Source organism: Epinephelus moara, chromosome 10 (genome assembly GCF_006386435.1).
Source record: "Epinephelus moara isolate mb chromosome 10, YSFRI_EMoa_1.0, whole genome shotgun sequence".
NCBI classification, from domain to species: Eukaryota; Metazoa; Chordata; class Actinopteri; order Perciformes; family Serranidae; genus Epinephelus; species Epinephelus moara.
The window spans coordinates 16,002,881-16,013,767 of record NC_065515.1 but is presented as its reverse complement, the minus strand read 5'-3'; the positions used below and the strand labels follow the sequence as shown (position 1 = coordinate 16,013,767).

The window sequence follows — 10,887 nt, the reverse complement described above, 5'->3', positions numbered from 1 at the left end:
AGAAAGCCTCTGGTTGCATGGCAACTGGTGGCACTTTGCAAGTGTTACCTAAAGTTAGCAAGCTTGGGGGACAGCTTGGCAGTTTAATGTGGAAGCAAGATGGAAAAGATATTTTGTTTTATGTGTGCACTTTTTGTGTGTGGCCCTCAACAATATACTGGCTCTCTGAATGGGCAAAGTTGAACCCCTGTAAAGGTTATGGGGGTTATTGACTAACTAATCTGCTTCGAAGTGCACTGCAAAATACTGCACAGACATTAAGAATAAACATGAAGCAATTAGAAGAAGAAACAGAAACACCCCGACAACCACAGCAAACAACTGTGAGATGTAACAGGCTGTACGTGTTAATGTACGTGTACTCATATTCACAGATCTGCATCAGAGCCACACAGAGGGGAGATACTCACTCAGCAACACGAAGGTCAGGGACGTCGACGAGACCTAAAACTTGAGAAACTAAAACATTAGAATGATTCAAAAGTGAAAAGAGAAATAAAGAGGCAAGAGGCAGAGCGAGATTTAAAAATAATCGTGGTTTATAAAACCCAGATATGACAGGATCACCAAAGTGTATACAGAAATACAAATACCATCAGGAAAACCATCATAGAACGGTGTTATACACTCGACATGTACAAACTACTCTGTAAAAGGGACTCGGGGGAGGATGGTTCAAACTGTAAGACATTTTCCTTTCTTTATGTCTCTTAAAATCACATTTAGCCACAATGTATTTTATTCTATTATCTTTTTTTTATCTTATCAAAGTAGAACATCCATCTACCAAACTACAGGTACTACCACGTTCAGCTAGATTAGAGAGAGGGTACGAACAACACCGAGCGAGGGACAGGGAGGGGTGGACACATATCAAGCACTTTAACATCATGGGGGTTTCAGCAAGCAGTGGAAACAAAATCACCCATGAGAAAAATGGGATGTCAGGGTGGAGGATCGTCTCATCAAACACAAACTGTACAAAGTAACCCTGTTTTTGTTTTTGTCGCCGGGTTACACATACTGTGAACAGACACTGGTCAGTGGAACACTTGTTTTTCCTCACAGAGAGGCATCTCAAAAATGCTCCAAAAAAAGATCCTGGATCTGTTTAAGAGATAATTCAAGAGGAGCTCAGGCAGATCTGGGATCAGTTTAACAGTATTTTGTCATGGTGTGGGTATCTCTCTGTTCCTGCGCCCTACAGTATGTCAAAGTGCTTCTGTCCGCAGGGCAGTTTACAAACAACAGATCCACAATATTTTCATGCACATTCACAAATGTACAGACAGTATCACAGCTTCAGGACACGGTAACCTGCCCCTCGCACCTCCTCCACGAGCCCTGGACGCAAAGCCTTGAAATATAAAGGAATCACCAACAAGATACGACCAATCACATTCTCCAGTTCTATGGATTTTTTTCTATTTTTATACAAACACATTGTCAACAGATTTACACATGAAGTGCAGGATCGCGACCAAGAACAAAAAGCTCCTCATCGCCTAAAAAATACTGCTTGTCTGGAGCAAAAATGGCGACGTATGAAATCAATCATTGTCACAGCTGCTACAATGATTGCTAATATACACATTATGTCAAATAAATTAAGACCTATGTACAATGTAAAACTAAAGCAGCATGCAGGCAAGACAACAGAGCCTTTTTACAAAACTATCTGCTGTAGAGTTGTGCTCTCTGACACAAGAGAGAGAGGCAATGTGGGCTGTGTGTGTATTTATGTGTGTGTGCATGTGTGTGTGTGTGTGTGTGTCATGTTTTAAGCCTGTATGCAGTTATGGTATGTGTCCAGTGTGTTTAAATGGATCAGGAAGCTACCCATCTTCTATACTTACACATTTTTTTCCAGCTTTCTAGTTCACATTAAGATCATTGCACACAGAAGCTTTTCAGTCTTTTAGCCACTACGGGAAAAAACAGAAGCAGAAGAAACTGGACTCTCTGTAACACATGTCTTGAAGCTCTCTGGGCTTCGTCTCATGACTGGCTGGTGGCGACGCAATGTAGCCACAGGGAAGAACAGTGGAGCAGAGTGAAGGGGTCAAACAGGAAGAGAAAGTGAAACACACAAACCAGCGTTAAAATTAGCATCTTGTCTCTGAAAGCCAGGGGGCCCTTTAACAGCAGCAGAGACGCATTTTAAAAGTTATAACCAACTGTTCTTAAAGTGTTTGGAAACGGGCAGAGGGGGCTGATAGTGGATGCCACATATACAGCACATTTTTCCTGGTTGATACTAACTTTCCTTTTCTAAGTTTAGTCGATTACATTTGATCTCACAAATCACAACACTTGAAATCATTTTCTTTTAAAAGTGCTGAAATGAACGAGGCAACACTGAACGCTACAGTCAAACAAACAACACATATCTGGTGACAGGAACGCTGAATGTGGTCAGAGAGCTTTTGCAGTGTTGCCAGCTTTGATTGCCACCAAGTAACTCAATAAGAGTCGTCCAATCATCATGTGAAATGAACCCAATTTTTTATTTCAGATGTTGGATGAGATTTTCCATTCATGGGCGTTCTGTTTTATGAGTATAATTAGGTGAAGCCAAATCAAAAGAGGCTGGTTTGTTGGGTTAAAGCATAACTTTTTGTTGGAGGAAACCACACAAATGGAACATTTTTATCTGCACACTTATAAAAAAAAGTAGCTCAGATTGGTATAAAACTGCCCAATCTGGCAACACTGAGCTCTTGTCAGGGCGTCTGGTGACCATATGAAGTCTTTCGCAGTGTACCAGTGGTTCTCAAACTTTTTTCTGTGATACCCGACTTAGAGAAGGCAAACAAATTGCTCACACTGGGAAAAATGGTGGCAAAATGAGCCAGTCTGAATTTCATTGCAATAACATTATCGTAAACGTGATTGACACAAAGGCTCTCCTGCTGTATTGACAGTAAACATGAAAGCAGAATGAGCCTTTTTATGTTTTCAGTTGAGACCAGCAGCTCTGTAGCTCACTCTGTCGGTCAGTTCACAAAAATTCCCCCACCCTTTGGCAGCCATGTTTTTGCCCTAGGAGACTGAAATTTGGCACAAAGGTCAAGTGTATGTGTGTGTTTTTGTTCGTGTTAGTTGGCTAAAATGGGGCGTGGCTATGGGAGTGGCCTATCGCAAAAAGGTGCGTAACTTTATAATGGATTTAAAGGTTATGCGCCTTGCCCAAGATTTTGGGGAAAGATTGGTCATAAGCCAAAGTCAGTTGCATGAACGCATGGCTGCGAGTTTGTGGTTGCAGCTACAGACCGAATTACTGTGTTGCTAACAGCAGTGCCTTCTGGGTAGACTACTGGCAGTTGATTTCAGCTGTGGAGATATGTGAAATCGCCAAACTTGTATTTCTTATGTCATTTTCAGACGTGAATGTAACATGCATTTCTGCTGTGCTTATTTTATGTACTGTGTTGCTTTGCTAGCATCTTTGATGAACCCAAAATACCAGCACAGAAGTTAAGTAAAGTACCGTTGTGGATGGGGGCCTGCAGCAAAACTGATTTTAGACACCTGAAAACATCAATAGCAGTTTAAGTGTATGCTATATTTGGAACATTTTCTCCACCTTACCTTACAAACTGACTGATCGAGGGAGTGGTAGACCAGCAGCACCCATGTAAGTAAAAGTACAACAGCAAAAATACTGTGTTTGACAATGGAGTCTGGTGGCTTGAAAATAATGGATTCAGATCCTTGTTGGAAAGGGCTGTCTGATACAGTGGTGAAAATACTCCAAATAAAGTGTATACTTGAACGTTTTTTCGTGGGACTTTTTTAGATTGCTAAAAATGAACCAATTGAGCCAGTGGTTGCATGGCATCGTTTCATTTTATATTTGTAGCACAGGTGTTTTCTACCCAGAGGAAAACAAACATTGTGATCTGGTCTGTTGCAACATGTTTGATTTCCTTCCCTGTCAAACACTGGCCCACCCTCTACTTTACATGTTGTGGATGTGGATCTTGAATGTCTTGTAGCATCAGAGCTCTTATGTTTGGTGACTGTAACCTTCATTAGTCAGGTTTATTCAATTTTGACCCCCCTACACCTCCCAGGTTGAGAACCACTGGCAACTACACTTTGACTCACCAACAATTCAACTGAGCATTTAAAGCGGTGCATCACATCACTCTTGACGTACTTCTACTCATATTACTGGGATTTCCAACAAGACAGAACCTACCTGCTAAAACAGTTATTTACGTTTGTGAAAGAACACTCCAATCTTTAAAAAAGCTGGATGGACATATTCATAAAAACAAAGCTTTGGTAGTTAATGCAAAAAACAGTGATGCACACATGAACTGTAGCTAATAGGGCACTTTAAGAAGTCGTGACATGATGATTCACAGGTCTGTTTTGCACTAATTTGAGGTCGGGGATAAATCGAGCTTTAACTATGAGCTTATTAAAAACATGGCACGAGTCTAACCGAGAAAAACATTCCAAACATTATAAAATACATTAACAATCATTGTGTAGATGCTCAAACTAGTCTCACTAGTATAAACAACACATGTAGAAGTACTTAACAACTACAGTAGAGTCATAATGCACATCAAAATATATTAAATATATTACAAAGCAACTTCACAGATTAGAAATGTTTGAATCAAAACATCCCTTTTTGTTTATAATCAGGTTTTTTTTCATGTTTTGTGTATTAAATGCACTTTTCCTGCAAGTGCCTCCAGGATGTGATTGTACATGGACGTAATTACAACTCAACCCGAAAGAAAAAAAGATGGAGTATAAAAAAGAATCAACGAGTTAAAACCAGTTGATTTGTTTTTGATATGCTGTGATGTGTGTTGAGTCCTTCCTCAGGTTTCTATTGATTAATACTCAGTCTTTTGATTGGCTTGTCTTCTCCCTGTTGATCCTAGTGTAGTTAAAAAGGCGTGTAAACAGTCATCTAGGCAGCGTCTCCGAAATAAATCCAGGAAAAGTAAAGACAGATCTAAAGAAACACAGATATCTCAAAGTAAACAACATATACTAAAAAAAGTCCTTCAAAAAAGGAAGAGAATAATCCCAGGGCAGTGTGGTCTGTGTTTCCACTTGTGTGCAGAAGATTTCCCGTGACGTCTGTCCATCAGTCTGCTTGTCTGTGTGGCGTTAGCTCTCTCCTCAACTGTAGCAATATTACACCATGTTTGTGCTTCAGCAGGTTTATCTTTACGTGTGTTTCTACGTTACAGTGTGTGTGTTTTCTATACTTATAAAGACCAAATATACTCACAGGGATGTAAAGATGAGGTAAATTGTCCAAAGTGAGGACAGTCTGAGGTCCACACTGCGTTAGAGGTTTAGACTGAGGGGAAGGGTCACTACTCTATCACTACAAGGGGAGAAGGGTTGAGGTTGAGTGTTAGTAAATGAGGTCCTTCTAAGTATAGTATGTCTGTGTGGGTGTGTTCGTGTGTGTGCACGTGCTGACGTTGTGGACTCAGCTGAAGGCCTCATCATCCGTGTCTTCAATTAGCACCTTTGTGTCCTTTTTCGATCTAGAAGGGGATTGAAAAAAAAAAAATCTTGTTATTCTCTGGCATTTCATTTCATATGATCATTTCAACAGATGTGTTAATGTTGTTTTAAGTTGTACTGTTTAACTCACTAGCAGCTGCATCTTAAACCAGGTCACACAACCTTTGTCTTTTGTGGCGTGATTTCATTTAGGTGTCTTACACATGGAGCCACACCGTTAGCATAGTGTAATATGTGTACACTGTTTGTTGTTTGCAGGGTATCAGGTATCAGGTACCGGTTGCACAAGACAGTTTTCTTCTTAAGTATGATTCTTAAGGCTTAATTAATAAATAGCTGAGGGACTTACACAGTTGCACAGAATCCCTTAAAAGGTTTCCTTTGTTAAGGAAAAACGTTAACTCATTTACTGCGCTGAAAGAGATTTTACAGCAGTAAAAGTTTTCATGGAGACTGTTTGTTTGTTTGCTTGGACTTGTAATGGCTGTTATTGTCTCACACCATTATACCTCTGGAGGAATACAATCATACAAAGCACGTCCTACAAAGTAAATTTGATTCCCAAATACTAGAAAACAGAAAATGATTGTGGGAAGAAACTGCATCGAAAATTAATTCAGTCAAATCTAGAGTGTAAAGTCAAAAGCTTATCCATTGGGTTCTCCTGTTCGCAGAACACTCTTCTCCGGGTGTGTTCGTTTTTTTCATTTATCACCATAAACTCGGTCATGTTGCAGTTAAGATAAGGTCAGAGGTACCTTAAGCGTTGTTTTTACCCTGCTTTGGTTGCTAAGGTCTTTTGTGCAACAGTCTAGGGGTGACCAAAACAAGGAGAAAACCAAAAATACTTACGTGAACTTTTTAAGGAAACTTTAAGGCAAAGACTTAAGAATATTTTGTGCAAGTGATTTTGTTTTAAGGAAACCTTAACTAGGACTTCAAGGAAAATCTTAACTCAAGGTGTTTTGTGCAACCGGCCCCAGATACTTAAATTGAATGCATTTCAAGAACATTTTTAACCAAATTTAAGACTAATATTTGAACAAATCAAAGCACTGCATGTTAGTATAAAGGTAAGTATATATGGTCCAGTGCAGAGGTAGGTTTTATGTTTGCACATGGGTTAGGTTAATCTCCATTTTGCCAACATGTAAAAGCAAGTGTAAAGTAAAAATACAGTTAAGGTTCAGGATCTTTTTTTTCTATATTTCTTGAAATCAGATACAAAATGTCTGGCTTCAGGATCATAAATAGGTAGTGGACTGTTTAAACAACAGGTACAACAATGGAGATAAGTCTAAGACTTCATCATTTTATCCCAAAGTTCATGTATTGTATTTTTTGTATTTTATAAATATATTCAGGAAACTACACCGAAACAAAAAGGGTTTTTTTAGCACCTTGTATGTAGTTATTGTAGTGTTGTTTTTCTTGAGGACATGAAGACAACAAAGATAAGAAATGTAAAATATCTTTAACATGTTTGATATCAGCAGATTATTTGTCTACCGTGTTTGTACTTTTACTTTTTTTCACCTCCTTGGAGTTTATAAAACAAACTAAACTCAAACTCTATGAGTGGATGAGCCCGATGTCATGTGTCCATGTTTTTGCTTACTGTGAGGAGGACAGTAGGGGGCGTCGGAGCGACAGGCTGTAGGACCTCTTCCAGGTCTTCTTGCCTGAGCGGTTCCGGACACCGTCATCCTGGTCCATCATCTGCTCCAGCAGCGTCTGGTCATCAGCATTGAGCGGTGCCACCGAGATGTCCCTCACAGCACGAAACTCACCACAGTTATTAAGGTGCTCGTTTTCTAGACGGAAGAAGTTCCACACAAAACGCCTGCAGAGAGACAGAGGGTGAGTAATAGGGTGAGTAGGATGAATCTGACGCAAGGGGTGAAAGTGTTTTAGAAATTAGTGTGGAGGGCTCAGAGGGATGAGTGGCTTGGAAGAGCGCTGTGTGTGTATAACAAAAGATTTCATGTAACTGAGACCCACCTGAAGACCTCGAGGGGAGCCAGCACGGTGGCTACAATGTCGCCCACAGAGTGAATCTTTGTCATCGTGGTCAGAGAGATCTGGATCGTCCAGGCAAAACGCAGGATCACATCCTCTATGATGGCACAGTAGTAATAGGCCTGAACGCAGAGGAGACAGAGTTAGGGTAACTGTGTCTGTGCGTGTGTGTGTGTGTGTGTGTGATGTACATGAGATCCCTTTCACACTCTACCTTGTGTGGGTAAACAATTTCTTCTCTGAGGAAGGTGTTTTCTCCGGCTCCACGGTCAAACAGACCCCAGTCCATGCGCAGATCCCAGATCAGTGTGTACAGGGAGCTGATAGTGGAGAACACGATCAGCAGGTAGAAGAACATGTCGGCGTCCGTGTGTCCTTGCTCTGGAATAAACACACAAACACAACTGATTGCAGACAACACTGTTTAAAGATTTTTTTTTCCAAAATCTATTCAAAGACTTGACATGACAGGACCAGTGTTTAGGTTTTTAATTGCCCTTTACAGAACATCACTCAGTGCAACTTTTACAACAACACTGTGACCACTAGAGGGAGTCCTTCTGTCATGAATACACTAGCAGTGATTAATAGCTGCCCTGTGGATACTATTTAGTTCAAAGTTTAATTTGCACTTAGATTATAACATTTTCCACTGAATGGAAGATGACCAAACATCAAACTGAACACTGTGTTGCAGCTTGTTCACTTACTGAATAATTAAACATACAATCTTGTTTTGGCATTATGAAGGGGCTCTGTACAAATACTCCTGCTCTATCTTTATGGGGGAGAGGTTATTACCATAGTTTCATACAGTAACTGTGTCGTGTATTTCTTTCATGTTGATTCAACCTCATAAATACTCAGTGTCCAACAAGACATTTACAGTGTGTATTCTTCTGAGGTAAGGCTGTTTTGGATTAAACTGTTAAACTATTGTTTTGTATGAGCACATATGTGTGTGTCTAAACCTGTGTCAACCATCAACAAAGGAGAGACAGCCATAATATGCAGAGAGATTTACATCAGTGTACTTAACATTGGTTTCAATGACAGGTATTCTTATGATTTAACCTGTGTGACATGTACATTGTACTGCACTAGGGGTTTGTTTTGCTTGTCGTGTCCCAGTGCTGTGAAAGCATGCACATTAGAGATTAATGATTAAAGGTCAGTAACAGCCTGTACCATACAGCATGTCCGGCCAAACAAAAACATAGTACTTTACTGGCTGAGTAAATGTTTGTGCTTCTCCTATAGGTATGAACTTTTTTCACTGCAGCTGCATGAGCAGATTTTTTTCCTTTACATTTGTGTTCAAGTATGTAGGATTTAGTGGCATCTAGAGGAGAGGCTGCAGAACTGAAACTTCTGTGTACCAGGAACGTAGGAGAGCTACTGTGGCTGATGTGAAAACGCGAGTGTTTGGTTTGTCTGTTCTGGGCTACTGTAGATCAACAGGAAGAGGACCCACTCTGTATATAGATATAAACTGCTCTTTATAAGGTTACAAAAACACAATGATTCTTATTTTCAAGTGATTATACACTAAATATATCTAACATTTCCCTTAATAGATGCCCCTAAATCTTACACACTATCTGTACAATTAATTAGAGATTGGCTGGTTTCCACATAGTGTAACTTTTTACGCCTTTACTGTTCAACCTAGCATGTCGTTCACTGCACTTCAGCATAAAAAGGTTAAATTGTTTGTTGACAAATTATTACAGAGACAGACTGTGTTTAGAGCATGTTGGCTGGAATAATAATAATAATTATTTGTTGGTCTGCCCACAGCTGATGAGTATTTAACAAGCTCCAAGTTAGTTTACAGTTGTTTGATGTACTGTGTCATGTCAGCGTGTGATTAGTCATGCTCAGCAGTGTGTGTGTGTGTGTGTGTGTGTGTGTGTGTGTGTGTGTGTGTGCGTGTGTAGGATCACTGTGGAAGTGATCTGCATGTTCCTCAGTGGGCGTTGATACATAAATCAGCACCCAGTGGCCTAACACAGTGACTCACACAGACAGAGACAGCAGCCACCAGACAGATACCGAGCTCACTCCCATTTGTCATAGTCACCGCTTCTTCCCGCTACCAGCCAAAGAGACGCCGGGGAGCAGAGAGGGGACATTTCTAACGGAGAGTTACTGCTGTGCTGCTCTGTTAACTGCTGCATCCATTGTGCTGTGTGCTCCTTGAGCTGAGCGATGGGGTGGAAGTATAGTCCCTACGGCCACTCTGAGATTTCCCAGCCGTAGATTAAACTCAGTCCTGGACAATAGAGTCTTTTCACTGGAGAATATCCACTGATGTGATTTCCTCGGCTTGTAAAGTGTTGAAGTATTTAAACCTTCGGTTTCTGTTAGGGCTGATGTGTTTCCCACCAGGCTGGTTAGCCACTGGACCATTAAAAGGTTAAGCATGCTGAGATATACATTGATCGGATGCTCAGTAAGGGTTAACAGTGGTCACTGACTCCTGTCACACACACTCAGTTGAGAGTAATCTGACACACACACACACACACACACACACACACACGGTTCTGTTGTTGTCCACAGGCTCATTTTATGCAACAGGCGAAGTTCCCACTGATGGAAACAAGTTCAACAGGAACAATCAGTCCCGGCTATTAAGATTGATTTCTCATCTGTTGCTATGGCAACCCAGTCCATCAACAAAGTAATTACGAACCCTGCACCCTGGTACAAACAAAATTCATGAACTGTTGTATCAGTTACACCCAGACTGTCTGATTCCCTCCACATTCTCTCTTGACTTTGGAACCATAATGCCTTAATCTGAATGTGTAATTTAAAGACCACACAGGATTTTCCTTAAAAAATGCATAGACTCAGAGGTAATCCCTCTGAATCAACACGTATGACTCACTAGAAGTGTGTGGCTGTGTATTTATCTGCAGACACTCTGCCCTCTGCCCGTATTTTCTTCTTATTTCTGTGTTTGAGATGTTCATGGACATGTACCCACACAGCGCTCAGGTGAGGTCGGGGCTTTGTAAAAAGGTAGCGACCAGGAGCCTGACCGTAAGCAGCAGGCATCCAAGAAACACAGCACTGAACAAACGCAGATATAGTGAGGTGAATCTGGGTTCGGCTTTAACTTTCACTTTCACTTTCACAGGTGAGCGGGTTTATAAACAGTAACCAAACATCCTTCATAGTATACCTTAAAACATGGTCGAAAATTGAACCAAATAAAATACAGAACTAAGAGAAACTTAATAATTGATGGAGGGACTTAAAGTTAAGTGTAACCATATTTAGACTTGAGATTTGTTTTGTTAAATTTGTTAAGTGAGAATAAATCAGTCAAAATAGTGTTGTGATTTGACC

General features: G+C 40.5%; 1 protein-coding gene across 1 annotated transcript in view; it reads right to left on the bottom strand.

Moving 5' to 3' along the window:
- Positions 1-517: 517 nt before the first annotated feature.
- The window catches only part of xpr1a (xenotropic and polytropic retrovirus receptor 1a), a 95,333-nt gene continuing 84,963 nt past the window's right edge, over positions 518-10,887 (bottom strand). The window contains exons 12-15 of the mRNA XM_050054275.1: positions 7,742-7,908; positions 7,510-7,649; positions 7,127-7,351; positions 518-5,528 (exon numbers count right to left, since the gene is read on the bottom strand). Coding sequence (XP_049910232.1) covers positions 5,471-5,528; positions 7,127-7,351; positions 7,510-7,649; positions 7,742-7,908 — 590 coding nt within the window. The 3' untranslated portion in view covers positions 518-5,470. The remainder of the gene's footprint in view (positions 5,529-7,126; positions 7,352-7,509; positions 7,650-7,741; positions 7,909-10,887) is intronic.